Here is a 16742-nt window from a genome sequence, read left to right as displayed (position 1 = left end):
TCAGAGGGCTGGTGACAGGCGGGGACATGTCTGTATGCACCCCCTCTCCCCCATGGCACGACCCACTTTCCAGAACATGCTGGGCCCTGTGCAGGACGTGTTTGGCTTCTGCTACTCAAATGGGAAATGACAGAGAGAAAGAAATGGAGAGGCGACTCTGCCTGTTCCAAGGGCAGGTGTGGGGGTAATAATCCACCCAGGAACCCAAACACAAGCTTAAGAACTCTAAACCTCTGCCTAGGAGATAACGGCACTGCTGGCTAATGTCCCTGGCCAGACCTAGGTCCCTGGGGTCCATCCTTGTACCAGCCTGACACAAAGGTGCTGGGACCAGGATTCAAAAAGTGTCGGAAGAGGCAGAGACTAGAGACACAGATACACATAAAGACAGAGACACACAGAGAAATAGCAAAGACTCAGAATATATTTCAGGCCTGGGTACCAGTTAGCACTTCTGTAGAATCCACCTACCCAGACCCCTCTGGCCATCAGCATTCTAGGAGTACGGGGACCACTCCTGCTGCCAAGTACCAGCTTATACCTCCAAGACCCATACTCACTTAAAGATCATCTGCCCACGGCCGTGTCTCTTGTTGTCATGGAAGGAACCCTGGTACACCTGCCCATCCTGGTCCTCCAGAAACCCCTGTCCTAGTGAAGTAACCAGAACATACCAGCTTCACTCCATACCTCCTGCTAGTGATGACCCTTCTCCTAGAGCTCTGCCTGCACCCAATTTTGGCAGGGAGGTGGTTCCCCTGTAGAGGCCAGGCTGCCTCCTAGGCCTGATGATTAAGCCTAGTTGAACAAGAATGGGAGATGCATTCAGGGATAGACAGTGCCATTGCCCAGGTCAGCAGGACTGATAAAAACTGATCCAGCCTAGCTGTTACAGGTTCTGAATGGGGCTCCACGGAGGGTCCTCCAAAACCACCTCTGTTTTTTGGCGGACAGAAGAGATGTATGATTAAGAATCCAGCTGCATGTTTGTTTTTATGTCTTGGAATTAATGCTGTATATGGTAAGTACACACTTGCACTGCCTGAGCTCTGCAAGGCTTGTCAACCCGAAAGGGCAGGGAGATGTGAATCGAGATGTGCCCGGTTGAACTGTCAAAACTCTCAGGTTCTAGACAATTCAGATACTGAAGGGCATCTCTGATTCCTAACTCAAGCAAACCTGGAGAAAGAAAAGGAAGTCCTGCTACATTCATCCACACTAGAACCTGCTAGGTCCATTTACAGAGTATGGTTTACAGCAAAGGTATGCACTTTCTACAGTGCCCAAAAGGGACAGGTGCCCCTTCAATCTGCCTCTTTACCCTCTTTGGCTTGCAGACCATAGAGGAAGTGACAGACTCGGGCCCTAGGAGGACCTGAGAGTTCCAGGGTCACTGGGTCCTTGGGAGAGTGGATCTGGTCAAACCATGGCTGTAGCAGCAGGAATGACCTGCCTTAGGCCAGCCTGGAGGACCCATGATTATCATTAAAACGACTGTACTGTTTTAACCTGTAAGTGGTAGATGGTAGGTACAGCTCAAGGACGACACATGTCCCAGGATATGGTAAGCAGTGGCTTCCTGTGCTCAGGCTTTGATTGGTTGAACAGCACCGTGGGCAGAAAAGGGGGTGCCAATTCCTGCCCTTCTCCAGCTCTAAATTCAGACAGGCTATGCAGCTATGCTAGTGGCTCTGACACCTGAGCACACACAGGGCCCCGAGCCCCTGGGCAGCAGACCTTCCCTCAGGCCGTGGAAGAGCTCCCCTTCATAGTAACCTCCGACTTTGTACTTCATGATGCCATGCCCTTGAGGCTCTCCTAAAACGAACTGTCCGGAGTAGTTGTTCCCTGGTGTAGAAGAGAGGGGAGAATCAGGCTGTTTTCTGTTTCCTGGCTGTGCTCAAATCAAATGAATGGCAGTGGAGACGCCCTTCCCTTCCCTTCCCTTTCCTCCTTTTTTTTTTTTTTTTTAAGTTTTTTGAGACATGTTTGAGAGACATGTTTCTCTGGATAGTTCTGGCTCACATGGAACTCACTCTGTAGAACAGGCTGGCCTCAAACTCAGAGATCCGCCTGCTTCTGCCTCCCAAGTGTTGGGATCAAAGGTGTGCGCCACCACCCACCAGTCTGGCTTGAGGTGTCTTTTTCAAATACAGGCCTCGGTCTCTGTCTCTATTTGTGTTAACAGCCTGCCTTTGGCTTCTGAGTGCTGGGATTAGAGGTGTACGCTACTACACCTGGCTGGTGTCTGTCTCTTGATCTTACTCTCTGCTGTTGACTGTGAGGAAGGAAACAATGCAGTGGGCGAGTGTTTCCTGTCCTGGCTGAGATGGCAGCCTATCCTGGGAAACCTTCCCTGTGGCGCTGATGGGGAGCAGTGAAGGATGAGCCTTCTTTCCCAGCTAGTTAAAAACAGCTGAATGAGAGACCAGCCCAGTCTACAGTTCCAGGACAGGCTCCAAAGCTACAGAGAAACCCCATCTCGGAAAACAAAGCACAACAGACACCTGAATGCTGAGTCCAAGAGAAAGGCTCCCAGCAACCTGCTTACAGTGAGGCCTAAAATCCCGGAAATACCCCTGGTCGGTCACGGGTATGAAGCCCATCCAAAGATACAGAACGCATGGCTGAAATATGAATGCTGGGATTAAATGAGTGCTGGGATTAAAGGCATTTTCACCACGTCTGGTCTAAAATATCTTTAATGCAGGAAAAAAAAAAAAAAAAAAAACCTCAAAAACCAAAAAATTGTAACTTTTGGATGATAAATCTTTATCCCAACTAGGTGTTAGAGAGAGGAGACCAAGCTGTCTATAGAGGTTAAGTGTTGAGCCTCAACCAGGAGTCCCCAGGGCACCCTTTCACTAGGCTAGGCTTTCCATGGGCACAGAGGTCATCCAAGTTGTAGGCCTCACCCTGGCTTGCCTTAGCCTGCATGCTGTTATTCTCTCATTCGTGGAGCCTGAGGCCCCCTATTTACACACAGCACTTTGTGTGTCCATAAACTCTTGCAGAGTTTATGGGAACACAGTTAACAGCCCACCTGTGTCCAATGCTAACCTGACCAGGCCCAGTGTTGGTAGCCTTCTCCAGTGATTTCTCCATCCACAAATTCACCTTCATAATAACTTCCATCTTTAAACAATAGCTTCCCATGACCTGGTAAGAGAAATCAGTGTGCCGTCAGCTGGTAGTGGGAGTGACCATAGACCAACCCATGCTGGTCGGGCTTGCTTTTTTTTTTTTTTTTTTTTTTCAGAGTGAAAACCTCAGTTGCCATGGTGGTGCTTGTCTGTAATCTAGCTACTAGAGAGTCTAAGCCAACCTGGGCAACACAGTGGAAACTCGTATAAACAAAACAACCCACTGAAACATTCCTGAATGCCAGCTCCTCGGTCGCAATGACCACAGAGGCATGAGATATGCATGCAGATGAGACCCTGGCTCGGTCCATATGAGGAGAGGGCAGTACATGTGTGTGCCCATGCATGAGAATGCCCATGGAGACTGGAAGTGGGTGGTAGGTCCCCTGGAGCCAGAGTTATGGGCTGTTACAAGTTACTGACATGGAGGTGCTAGGAACCAAACTCTGGTCCTCTTCAAAAGCAGAAAGCATTCTTAACTTCTGAGCCATCTTTCTTAAAGCAGTGCTTGAGACTGGAGAGATGGCTCAGTGGTTAAGAGCACTGGCTGTTCTTCCAGAGAACCCGGGGTTCAATTCCCAGCACCCACATGGCAGCTCAAAACTGTCTGTAACTCCAGTTCCAGGGAATCTGGCACCCTCACACAGACATACATGCCAGTAAAACACCAATGCACATAAAATAAAATTAAGTATTTCCAGGGCTACAAAGAAAAAAAAAATCTTCGTGATAAAAACACAAAAAGGTGAAAGGTGCTGAGGGTGTAGCCACATGGTAGAACACTTGCCTAACATGTACAGGCCCTGGGTTCACAAGAAAACAAAAAAGTAAAAAGTAAGGAAAATATTAGTAGAGTCTGGGCACAGTGGTACATTTGGGAGGCTGAAGCAAAAGGATTTCGAATTCAAAAGCTAGCTGGGGCTATATAACAAGATTGTGTCTCAAAACAAAAACAAAACAAAACAATAAAAAAGTAGCCAGTAGATACGAAAACCTCTCTAGCGAGCTAAGTAGGCAGAATCAACAAACTGAAAAAAAATCCAGGCAGTCCAGACATTGGAAAGTCTAGATCCAGCATTTTTCTGGTATGTGTGTGGGCCATTCCTGGGGATGTTTATCTTATGCTTCTTTCCTCTATTACTCAGGCTTTCTAAAAATATAGTCATTTCTTCTTCTTTTTTCTCCGTGTAGTCCTGGCTGTCCTGTAAATTGCTCTGTAGACAAGGCCAATGACTGGCTATTTCTTTTTCCTTTCCTTCTTTTTTGTTTGTTTGTTTTGTTTTGTTTTGAAATAGGGTTTCTTTGTATAGCTCTGGTTGTTTTGGAACTAGTAGACCAGGCTGGCCAGGAACTCAGAGATCCACCTGCCCCTGTGTCCTGAGTGCTGGGCTTAAAGGCATGTACCACTACTATCTGGCCTTTTTTTATGACCAGAAACAAACCATAATGCCTTGCCTGTATGTACTGCTAACTTGGGAACATATATACCAGACCATCCAAGCTAAAGAAAGGCAACAGGAGGCAGCCTGATGAGTTCACAGTTGCCTTTCCCCAGGAACCAAGAGATTCAATGTCTCATAGTAAAAGCTACATATCCTCTGGCTTTTGTCTGGTGGTTTTCTATAAACTGCAATGCTGCCACAGACATGATGGAGAGAACGGTTTTTTTTTTTTTTCCTCTTCATTTTTTTCTTTCCCTTGCTTGCCAATTTTGCTTCTTAATTTCTTTTGAAATACAGAGAAACTCAGGCTGAAGATTAGGAGCCTGGATGTCCAATAACAAGCACATAGCATATCATGATGGTGTGTGTGAGAGACAGAGAGAAACACACACACACACACACACAGAGACTTGGATCCATCGCCCTACTCTGTTCCTGTCACCAACAGTTCCATCACCCATCAGATTTTATGATGAGTTCCAAGCACGCAGGAGCTGGGGTTACAATGGTTCCTGCACGACTGGGGCAAAGCGCGCGGTACCAGGTGCAGGCACAGTACCATCCCGTGCTTGAAACAAGACCACCCGCCTGCCCAAGCTTCTCAGAAAACTGGCTCTGAGTTGCGAGGGTATGGCTTCTGCAGTGACCAGAAGCTTCTTACCATGTTTCTTTCCTCCCTTCCATTCTCCTTCATAACGGAAGAAAGAATTTGGGTATACATATACGCCATAGCCTGTATGTAAAAAAGACGAACAGAGTGACCGTTTGACACCAATAGACACAGAGACGGTGGGCAGCTCCGGGTCTGCAGTAGTCTGCAGGCCATTTCTAGTCTGTCAACCGTTTCAACGTGACAGCAGGCTTCACCTAGACTAATTAATTGCTGAGGATGCGCGGGACTCAGCTCTGCTTCTTGTTGCTCCCCCCCCCCTTCCCTTTCCCTTGGATTTTGCTACATGGACACGCACCGAGGATAATAAGGTAGGGCTGGCAAGAGGAGGGCTAGGACAAAAACTGATCGCGGGCTCTTACTTAGGTGGTGGTGAGTGCGCTGAGCATGCGGAGAGGAGCTCACCCTGCGCAGCCTGACCTGGGCTCTACCCGCCCCTCCTAACGCAGGGCAAGCCGGCCCTGAGCCTGCAGCCTGGACCACGCCTGCCGGGCACCCGCACGCGATCGAGGCCTGTCCGGGGAACAGTAGGCCTCAGCCCGGGCGCGGCCTCGAGTGCCAGCCTCGACCCCCTCGGAGCGACCGAGCTCCAGAGGGGATACGCAGCTCGTACCGTCTCGCGGCGGCCGTCTGGGCGAGTGCCGACGCGGCTGGAGCGGAGCGGCGCTCCGACCACCCGTCGCCGCCATCTTGCCGCCAAAGGTTTCCGAGCAACCATGAAGCCGCTTGCCATTGGCCTGCGGTTGCTAAGGGGCGTGGCCAGACTGCTCTGTCCTGGAGACCGTAACATCCTGAGCGACGGCGTCCGGTCCGGAGCCTGTAGACAGCCGTGCGCCTGCGCAGCACGGCGTACTTCCGCTAGCCCTGTCCTTCCGCCGGGAAGCATTCCCGCCAACGGCCTCGGCGTCCCCCCCCCCCATACACACACACACGGGAAGCGGAAATGGTTGGAGCTTGGGCCCCGCCCCGCGGCCATCTTGGCGGCGGCTGGAGGCGGCGCCGCAGGACGGAACGGAAGTGCCCGTGCAGCTAGCTTCCCGGATCCCGAGCCGAGCTCTGGCGGCCGCCCTGCCCGCCATCCTCCTCCCGCAGCCGTGAGGGAGACCGCGGCTCGGCTGCAGCGGAGCTGCGAGGTGCTGGGGGTGGGCTGGCGGCGCGAGCCTGGCCGGGCGGCACATCACCGCCTTCCTCCGGACTGTCAAGGCCATGGGCGGGCGGGCGGGCGGGCGGGCGGTGCCTTTGAGCCTGGCCAGGGGTTGCCACAGGGCCGTCCGATCCCCGGGAGGGCTCGGTCGGCGAGGGGGCGGCCGTGGGGCATTGGAGGAAGGCGGCTTGCTGCCGCCCGCACGCACCCACAGTTCGGAGAGTGCGGGGCGGGCATGTGTTAGCTGCCCTCTCGCCACCCCACCGCCGTGTTCGGTTTCGGGGCACACGTGTAAGCAATCAACCCTGAAGGGGCGCCGTCTAAACGACTGTAGATTATGTGCTGACACTAAGGAAGTGAAACAACCCCCTCCTCCCCCGGCTCTCCAGGCTGTGCCTTCAGCATCGTGCTAATTAATAAGGCCGGCTACATTGTCTTCCTTGGCAGGATATCACGCTAAGAACCCCCAGTGGCTCTTCTTCCTCGACTCTTAAGAATAGAGACGTGTGCGTGTGCGTGCGTGTGTGTGTTGACTTTTTAACTAACAGCACTGTGGAATTCCCCAGTAAGTGCTCAAAAGAACATCAGTAATCCCTTCTCCCTCTCTTGGGTCCTGCAGAGTGTGTTGGGGGATTGGCTGCAGTGGAGGTAGACTGTAAAAAGGCCCCAGGGAGATCCTCAAAGGTGGGAGGGGCCCAGGCTGGGAAGAGCTCATAGCTTAGGCCAGGTCTCTGTCAAACGGACCAGTCCTGGACCAGGCAGGTGCTGTGCTGTTCCCTGGCCAGGAGGCAGTGACCCCAGGTGCCGTGCAGAGAGCTTTCTCCTCTCTGCTATGTTAACTTAGGAGTGATGTAGTACAGAAACACGGGAGAATGTTCTGTGTGTGGTACTGGTGTCCTCCTCCTTGCCTTTTTGTGACTGAACGTAGCGCAGTCTCAGTAGGTGTGTGTGACAAGCACTGTAGGTTGTGATTCCCACTCAAAAGCTAGACAGGCTCCCTCAAGGAGCTTGCCTTTTGGTGGCAGGAAGCTGAGCGATTACTAGGAAGGAGTTGGAAAACAGTTGGTTTGTGTGTGTGTTTGTGGGGGGGGTTGTTTGTTTTGGTTTTCTGAGACAGGGTTTCTCTGTAGCTTTGGAGCCTGTCCTAGAACTCACTGTAGATCAGGCTGGCCCCAAACTTACAGAGATCCCCTGCCTCTGCCTCCCAAGTGCTGGGATTAAAGGTGAGCGCCTCTGCTGCCCAGTTTGGAAAACAGTCATTAAAGGAAATAGAACCAGTGATGTGACACGGGACTGGTGGTCAGTTTGGGTAGCTTGGAGGGTCTCTCTGACCTTTTGTCTGAGTGTTGGGAAGACTGCAGCTAGAACAGCTGGTATGAGGGTCTCCCCGATCCCAGGAGCAAGTCTGACTTGTTGAGGGGCTGGCACTTGCTTGGATCCGGGCTCTGAAGCTTCAGCACAGGCTGCCATTAGATCCTCATAAGATCCCTTCGTGGAAGGCAGTGAGGATCTCATCCCATTTTCCTGATCCAAGCCCGGGCATTCTTCATTAGCCTTCCCAGATCATACCACTCGGAAGTGCTAGGTTAGGATCTAAAGCAGACAGTGGAACTCCAAAGGTCACATTCTTAATCTTGGTATGCTGCCTCTCACAGGTTGTTACTGGCGGTGAGCTTAATCAAGATGTAGATCAATGTCTGTCTGATAATCACAACCTGACTAATGTGTATTTGGTAGGTTTCCTAGTATCATCAGAACCAGAGTTTTAAGCTGTCAGCTCAGCTTAAGAGTACATACTTTAAAGGAATAGTCCTGTCTTTTTTTTTTTTTTTCTTTGAAATTGTCTTATTATATAGATAGGCTGGTCTGGGACTATGTAGACCCGGCAGACCTCAAACTCACCTGCCTCTCTGCCTCCTGAGTACTGGGATTAAAGGTGTGCACCACCAGACCTAGCAATTTCCTTTCAATATTACTCTTGTCTCAGTTTAAGTAAATGTGTTTTAGTGGTAAACACTCTAAAGTAAGGGAACATTTGTGTGTACCAGAGGGTGAAGAATATGCCTAAGACAGCTTTCTGTAGGCTGGGTTTTGGTCTAACGGGGATGGCCATATCTACTCTAGGTAGTACATTCTAATGTGGCTTCTATTAAATGTGGAATCCCTCATAAAGTATAAAATGTATCCCCAGAAAGGAGAGCCATACCTAGGTTTTTCAGTTAAATTGTGTACATTTAGTTTATGCAACTTAACAGAGACCAAAGGGCGTCTCAGCCTTGGCCAGCTCCGAGCACTGTGCTCAGTGGGTCCAGGAAATGGAGGCATATTCACAGCTCTTAGTGCAGACTTGAGTCTGTAGCTGTGGAGAAGACCTAAGGGTTTCCCCAGTGTTCACACAGAGGACAGGCTGCAAGTGTTGGGCTCGTGGCGCTGCTGCCCTACTATGAGCCTGATCTTGCCTACTTTGGGAGTTGAGACCAAGCGCAAGACTTGCTGCAGATTGAGGTCTGCCTGTGTGTCTAGGTTTTAGTAAAGAGAGCATCATTTTGCACATGATAAACCTGAGGGTGATTGTAGCCAGAGTCTGCTGAAGGCCTCTCAGCTGCTCAGCACAGGCAGATTTAAGTCATACTTGAATCACAGTTTGTTTCTTTGCTTAAGTCTTCGTAGCAGAAGGAACCGGGACAGGTTCTGCACACAGATTTGAGAGGACCAGGACCATAAGATTTTCCCTTCCCACCTTTCAGATAGGATAGATGGCAAAGGCTCCATCTCATCACTTGACAGTTTCCCTGAGTCCATATCTGAAGAGCTGAGTATCAGGCTGGGCCTGAGCTGCTGTCTGGCCTTGGTCTGCTGGAGATTTGTCCTCTGTGAAATCGAGGACAATGATGGACTTCTGATGAACTGCTTAGCTGTGAATTCTGCCTGGGATCCCAGCAGCATGTTGAAATGGCCAAGGGCAGATAGCGTTACCTTTAGTTGCCAGATAAGAAATGGGCAGGGATAGATGGGCTACCTGCTAGCCTTGTTGATAGGGAGAGGATCTCTCTCTGGGAGTATAGATCCAGGCCAGAACATGGAGAAGACAGGATGTTTGGTGAAAACACAAAGAAATGCTTTAGATGAAATGTCAAGGCTGAAAAACTTTTTGACAGATGGTCAGGAGAGGGGATGCTTTCACACCCACAAATGCTTTTTAATTTTTAAAGTTTCTTGTGTTTGTCTCAGTTACAGAATGTCTGAAGGGGACAGTGTTGGAGACTCTGTCCATGGGAAGCCCTCAGTGGTGTACAGATTTTTCACACGGCTTGGACAGGTGAGTGGATTTGTAGATCATTAATAGAAATATTTGGAAAGAAACTGTGACTCCTGACAATCCACTTGAAGGGTGAGTTTTGCTGTTTCACAAAGAGAAGCTAAGCCACAGCTTGTCCTGGGTGGAAACTCTGACTTGCAGGATTTGACTCCTCAGCATGAGTGCCTGCATGCATGTCCCAGAAAAGGGCTGGCCATGCATAGAGAGAAGTCTGGGCAGTGGGGGCCCATCCCTTCTTGTTTTGCTGCTGCCTTTTTTTTTTTTTTTTTTTTTTTTTTTTTTAATGACCTTTAAAAACACTGATAGCCTTAACTCCCAGGTGCAGATAGCGATGGTCTTTCACCTGCCCTTTCCACCCGTTTTCCTTAACCTGCCACCTGCATCTACTCGCCTGGCACACCTCACCCCTCCTTGGCCTTCGTGCGCCTGTTGGGTGTTGTTTCCTGAGTGTGTGAGCCTCTCATGTTGGCTCAGGTAGATGTAGGTCACTACGTAAGGCTGTGTTTAAGGTTGCCTCACACTCACTATGTCTGATAGTCTGAGTCAGTAAGCTGATGTGGCTCAATTAAAAACATCAAGCTTTTGCTGGGTGGTGTGGCACTCACCTTTACTCCCAGCATTCAGGAGGCAGAGGCATGCAGCTCTCTGAGTTCAAGGCCATTCTGTTCTATAAAGTAAGTTCCAGGATGGCCAGGGCTAAGATACATAGCTTAAAATACCATAATTAAAATTTAAAGTTATATTTCACAATTAAAGTGTAAAACATATCTGTGTGTATAGGAAATGTGTGTTTATAGAAAAACCAAGAGTTTCCTTAGTAATGGCTGTGGCTGCTTTGGTTATGTCTACACACATGCTCTGTCTACACACATGCTCTGTCTGCCAGCAGCAGTCAAGCTGTGACCAGCCACTTACCAGTGGGGCTGACTGGGCCAGTGCAGGCCTGCTAGGCAAGTGCAGGTCCTGGAGTCTAGAGAGCACCTCTGGGCAGGGACAGGGCCCTTGGGAGAGTACCTCTGGGCAGGGACAGAGCCCTTGAAAAGCAGGCTTTGAGGCAAGGTTTGAGCTGTGAGTCTTACAGTGGTGAATTCAAGATGTGTGTTTTTTCCTTTGCAGTCCAAGTCTTTTCTTCGGGGTGAAGTTGGTCTTCTCTGTAGCGATGTTTCTGGGATAACGCTGTAGCACAGTGTTTTATGCTTGATTAGTTTAGAATGTTTTTCCTTAAGAATTGGATCTGTTTCAGGAACTATTGCAGGTAAAACGTGGATTAATGGTAGTTAGTACTTCATGCCGGTGTATATTACATAAACTCTTGCTGTTTTAAGTATATCAGAAAATGGGAGCTGTGGGCTGATGTTGTTAGGCCTTTAATTCTTGTCTTACAGATTTATCAGTCCTGGCTGGACAAGTCTACCCCCTACACAGCTGTCCGGTGGGTTGTGACATTGGGCCTGAGTTTTGTCTACATGATCAGAGTTTACCTATTACAGGTAAGTGTGGTCTCAACTGTTTTCACATTGTCTAAGTGTGCTGTTGGTTGGGGTGTTGACTGGATGTATATTAAAGGGTGTGGTCTGTAATAATTACTGTCAGGTTGGCGGGAAATGTAAGAAAGGTTTCAGTGTGATCCCTGCATTCTTGAAATGAAGTGTTATAGACTCAGGGTGCCATGAGTGAGTGTTGGCACTCACCTGGGCTTAGCTGTGTCTGAGCTGCTTCTGTGCAGCTATAAGAAGCATTAAGAGGGTAATAGATAGGATAGCTCAGGCAGTTCTTCAGGTCGGGAGGCTGGTTGTGGATGCCTTGAACAGGTGGCTTCTCTTAGACTTTTTGTTTGGAGCTTGTTGCTGCCTGGTTAGACCTGGGTTGGAGGCTCTTCAATCTCTGTAAGTCCAGAGGAAGGCAGCTTAGAGGCCTCATCTTGAGTATTTTCTCGTCTACAGCTGTGGGAGGTTATTTCCTCACTTAAAGCTCCTTCCTTCCACTCATCCATCTGTCCATCCAGGGTTTAGAAGAACTTGAGGACATGAGGCAACACTTTTTTACTGGATTCATTGATGTATTCACTACTGCATGAATTCTTAAACATAAAAACTTGTCCTTGATTGTTTTCATTTTGAATTTATTCCTGAGTGGACAGTGTTGGTTTAGCATGACGTGGTGGTAGGCTATCTGCCCTCTGGTTTATTCTAAAAGGACTTGATCTGAACCTCATGTCTGAAGTTAGCGTTGAGTTTCTGTTTATTGGAACTTGGTCGATTCACTAGTGGAAAGACTGGACTGGCAGCCTTGGGGTGGGGGTGGGGCATGGCACACGGGTTGGTTGTACTCTGTTCTGAATCAGATTTGTGCCTGACCTGGCATTCCTCAAAGCTTGGCTTTGCAACATGATAGCATGTGTGCATAGAATTGACTTACATGTAGTTTCTAGTTGTCTGACTTGAAAATTTTTTAGGCAGAAAAGTTTCCTTTTGTTTGTATGAAAGTATAGGCTTTTAAGGTGTATGATTCAGTTCTGGAAATCAACTAGGGCAAGCCTGATGATTTAGTGTGTTAATGTAGGAACTGCAGGGGTCCCTAGAGTGTGCTAATGCTAATGTAGGGCTGCAGGGGTCCCCAATTCTTTGTCTTCTGTGGAAAGTTAGGCTTGAAAACTTTACTCTTGATTTCTCGCCTGGTGTGGCATGCAGGCGCAGGCCTTTAATCCCAGCACTGGAGGCAGAGGCAGGAGGATCTCTAAGTTGAAGGCCAACCCTGGTCTACAGAGTGAGTTCTAGGACAGCCAGGGCTACACAGAGAAACCCTGACTTGAACCAAAAAAGGAAGGAAGGAAGGAAGGAAGGAAGGAAGGAAGGAAGGAAGGAAGGAAGGAAGGATTGCACACATGCACTTTTCCCTTGATTTCCTGGGTCTGGTTCTGGGTTTCCTCTTCTTTGAGGAGGCCGGCACTCCAAGTGAAGTGTTAGAGGCTGTCTATAGAGGGCTGTCAGTTGTGTGTATAGTGTGTGTAGCTGGCATTCTGTTGTAGACTCCTTGTGAACCTGTTTGCTCACAGAGGGTTTTGAGGCCAGGAGTACAATTGAATGTCACCCAGGGGCCCAGCCCACATTAGCCCTATGGGGCAGGCCGTGTGCTTGTTGAGGAGAGCTTTCTCTTATGCTGTAGCCAGTCTTGGTCAGGACTGTGGCCGACTGTCATGCACATTTATTTTTGAAGTTTGATATCTGGGTTATAGGCTGCAGTCATGTCAAACCCACAAGGTAAGTTGAGGTAAGTGGTCACTGTGGAACATTCCTGTCAATTCTTACCACTTCACCTTGAATAAACGTGTTCATAGTACAACGGAACTTCATGGGTCTGGGCTCAGTGAACCCGTTCCAGCTGGCAGTAGCTGGGCTACTGATTGATGATGGCTTTCTTTCTCTTCCAGGGTTGGTACATTGTGACCTATGCCTTGGGAATTTACCACCTAAACCTTTTCATAGCGTTCCTTTCTCCCAAAGTGGACCCTTCCTTGATGGAAGATTCAGGTACAGTCCGGGCTGTTGTGCTGTCCAGGCTGCTCTATGCCTCTGCATTCTTTTGGGGCAGTCCATGGGTTTGGGAACACTTGGACCTGGGCTTCTGATGTTTGTATGTGCTTGTATGGGTTAGGATGAATTTGTCTGTAGGATTATTCATTAAATCCGCTGTGAGAAGGTTCATTCTTTATCCCCATTTTGCTTAGGGAGAAACTGAAACACTGGGGTTAAATAACATATCCAAAGTCAACTGCAAGCATGGCACACATGAGCAGGCCAGGGGGCTGCTCCTCTGCTTCACTGTTAGGTCACTCTGGTGCGACCACTAAATACAGGAGCAGTGTACAGCAGGAACAGCACCGATCAGTAGGACCCTGGTTGCCAGGAGCTAGTCCAGGCTGAGGGTATTGGGCTCCATGGTTTCTGAGTTGAAATGTTCTTGGTGTGTTTTTGTACCAGGCTTATGGGCTTACATTGTCCCCAAGTGAGGCCACCTTTGGGCTGCGGCTGACAGATAATGAACCTTTGCAGGGTCTCTGCTTTTGTGGAGGAGCTGCTCCAGTACTGATTTCATATTGGATGATTAGAAGTCTGTCACCATTTAGCGAGACTTGATAACCAGAAGCACTTCCTGCAGATTTCAGCTTCTCCTTCTGTAAATAGGGTAGAAGAGAAGAGGCCTTGCACTTGGTAGTCCTGGTGCATAGGCTCTACTCCATAGGTTTGTGAACAAGGACAGTCTTGCCTGCATTTTGTTTTGTTTTGTTTTGTGTAGCCCTGGCTGTCCTGGAACTCGGAGATCTTCCTACTTCTGCCTCCCAAGTACTGGGATTAAAGGTGTGCACCATCACCGCCTGGCTCTTTGTTTTTTTAAGTGGGTATGTCACATGTGGAAGTCAGAGGACTTGGAGGATTTGGTTCTCTCTACCATGTGGGTTCCAGGGACTGTTGGCGTGGCAGCCGAGTGTCTATCTGCTGCGCTATCTCAGTGACATTCCTTATGTTCCTGTGACCATGGTTTTCTGTGTGCATCATGCTGCCATGAACTCACTGTGCTTCTGCCTGTCCAGTGCTAGGGTTAGAGGCGTGCACACTGCATGGCTACACTCTCTCTTCACTACTTGTTTTATGTAACTGTCAGTTTGTCTTAATTTATATAATCATATAGTACAACAAATGAAAAATCTGTATGAAGTTGAATTTTCTTTTATAATGTGTTTAAAGAGTGTACAAAGCTTTTATAAAACAAGTCTCGCTTGGAGTTTCCCCACACTTTATCTCCAGTTGAATAAATCTGTTGCCATATGTGAGACCCAGCAGTTCAGAAGCATTTAGGGAAGACTTGTAAGTTGGGGCAGAAATGCAAAGGTAAGAGGCAGATATTTCATCTCTAGCTAATGCTCTAACTTTCAGATGATGGCCCTTCATTACCAACCAAACAAAACGAAGAGTTCCGTCCCTTCATTCGAAGGCTCCCAGAATTCAAATTTTGGTGAGTGGTTTTTCTTTCCTTTTGAACAATAAAATACATACATCTATCCGTATGTCATATTTGTACAAACACATAGTAATTGTCCATATACAGTGCACGTGGAGTGACATTTTGGCACACATACATTGTGTAATGGTCAAGGTTAGGTATTGTGAAGGAAGTCCAGCATTGTTGCCCACTGCTTACCCTCTTGTGTACCCAGGGTGGGGGGCACCGTGCTGTGCTCAGGCTCCGGGGTGGGGGGGGGGGCACTGTCCTGTACTCAGGTCCCACTGTTAGGCCCAGGACCTAGGTTATTGCTTCAGATGGCAGTTCCAGGTCACAGGCATGAGGTGCATTTGGCTGTAGCTGAGGTGTTTTATTCTTTGTACAAGTTTAAGAAGCCTTAGCTTTCAGAAGGCTAAGAGGACTTGGTTGTAGTTCAGTGTGGTACACACAGACTATTCCAGATGACTGAGCAGGCAAAGACAGGAGTGACTGGAGGCCCCAGCGGGTGCCTGGTGCCTGGTGCTACCTACAGCTCATACTGATTTGTCCCTTTGCTTTAAGGCATGCAGCTACGAAAGGCATTCTTGTGGCTATGATCTGTACCTTCTTCGAGGCTTTCAATGTCCCCGTGTTCTGGCCGATCCTGGTGATGTACTTCATCATGCTTTTCTGTATCACAATGAAGAGGCAAATAAAGGTAAAGACAGTAGCACTGCTGTGCAAGCTGACGGCTACCAGCCCGTGACTGCAGTGTCCCTGGAAAGCATGCTGGGTCTTAGTGCTGGGCATTGCCTCCTGTGTGTGATGACTGTGTGTGCTTAGCCTCTGGCCACGGCCAGTGAGTCCCAGACTTTAAGCCCTCTGTGAGCACAGGCGGCCTTCCTCAAAGGTTGCTGGAAGCTAAGTAGGAAAGCCCTGGGTAGGGCCAGGTTGGGCCTGCAGTGCCCCAGTGATTTTTTCTAGCTCAGAGTCCTGTGGTGGCCTGCTAGGGTGTTTTGACACATCCTCAGATTGGTGGTATAGCTGCATCCTTCCTTCTTGTGCTTCCTGTGCTTTCCCTAGCTCTTTGTAAACAGAGGCTTATGAAATGCTTTCCAGAAGTTGGGATTTCAGACAGGCCTCAGAACCTGTGGAGGGAGCACTCTTGACTTCAATTGTGATAGGAAGAAACAGTCGAGGGGGTGCCTTTGGCTAATCAGATCTAGGGAAAGGGATAAGCAGGTAAACTGTTTTGAAGTAACTCAAGTTTGTTTGTGTGTTTGTTTTCCCAGCACATGATTAAATACCGGTACATACCATTCACACACGGAAAGAGGAGATACAAAGGGAAGGAGGACGTGGGCAAGACATTTGCTAGTTAGAAGCTGGACTGAATCTGTCACACGCATTCAAGAACGGTTTTGAGCCATTGTAACAATGCCTTTTTCTTCATATAAAGTAGTTGATTATGAGGAAGTTGAATTTTCTTTTCAAGAGGAGCCTCAATGATTTGTATCTGAAATATCAGGTTCTTGAAGAAACTGGCATTTAAACCAAATCGCATTGATTTCCTTTTCAGTGATGTTCATGTGTTTGAAGTGGACAGAATTATAGTGAACCATTGGGAGGTCAGGCGGGTGGCACACGCCCAGGAGAGCGGGAGGGAGGATGGGAGTACAGCCCTGCCTTCCTGACCATGCTGAGGCCACTCCTCCGTGCCGGAGGGACATGCCAGCCTGCTTCCTGTGTGTGAAAAAGAATGTAACACTGAGCGTGATTTTCACATAGCTCTGTGGGGTTCTCATGCCAGTTTCTGAATCTCATCTCACTAGAGATGCTTTTCAAGTTGGCCTCTATCATAATGACTCAAAACTTTGTTCTTAACTACCATGATTGCTTTTGAGGGCCTGGAATTATAAATATATATTATATTTTAATTGTTTGAGATTATTTTGACACTTTCCTTTGATACGTAACATATTTTCCTTTTGATTAATTTAAACTTGTTCTCATGCAACAACTTCTAAGGAACCAGAACTAGCCA

At 48.5% G+C, this 16742-nt stretch overlaps 2 protein-coding genes across 2 annotated transcripts in view; one reads left to right on the top strand and one right to left on the bottom strand.

Annotated features, from left to right (window-relative positions):
- The window catches only part of Morn1 (MORN repeat containing 1), a 55948-nt gene extending 49989 nt beyond the window's left edge, over positions 1-5959 (bottom strand). The window contains exons 1-5 of the mRNA XM_051173947.1: positions 5869-5959; positions 5247-5318; positions 3061-3159; positions 1738-1848; positions 561-651 (exon numbers count right to left, since the gene is read on the bottom strand). Of these exons, the coding sequence (XP_051029904.1) occupies positions 561-651; positions 1738-1848; positions 3061-3159; positions 5247-5318; positions 5869-5944 (449 nt within the window). The 5' untranslated portion in view covers positions 5945-5959. The remainder of the gene's footprint in view (positions 1-560; positions 652-1737; positions 1849-3060; positions 3160-5246; positions 5319-5868) is intronic.
- Positions 5960-6208: 249 nt separating this feature from the next.
- On the top strand, positions 6209-16635 carry Rer1 (retention in endoplasmic reticulum sorting receptor 1). Its single transcript, XM_051173781.1, has 7 exons — positions 6209-6388; positions 9631-9718; positions 11104-11208; positions 13149-13248; positions 14653-14731; positions 15281-15416; positions 15991-16635. Exons 2-7 carry the CDS (start codon positions 9638-9640, stop codon positions 16078-16080), a joined length of 591 nt encoding a protein of 196 aa, XP_051029738.1. The 5' UTR covers positions 6209-6388; positions 9631-9637; the 3' UTR covers positions 16081-16635.
- The last annotated feature ends 107 nt before the right edge of the window (positions 16636-16742 follow it).

The sequence above is a fragment of the Phodopus roborovskii genome, unplaced genomic scaffold, assembly GCF_943737965.1.
Source record: "Phodopus roborovskii unplaced genomic scaffold, PHOROB, whole genome shotgun sequence".
Lineage (NCBI taxonomy): Eukaryota > Metazoa > Chordata > Mammalia > Rodentia > Cricetidae > Phodopus > Phodopus roborovskii.
This window is presented reverse-complemented; position numbering and strand designations above follow the sequence as displayed.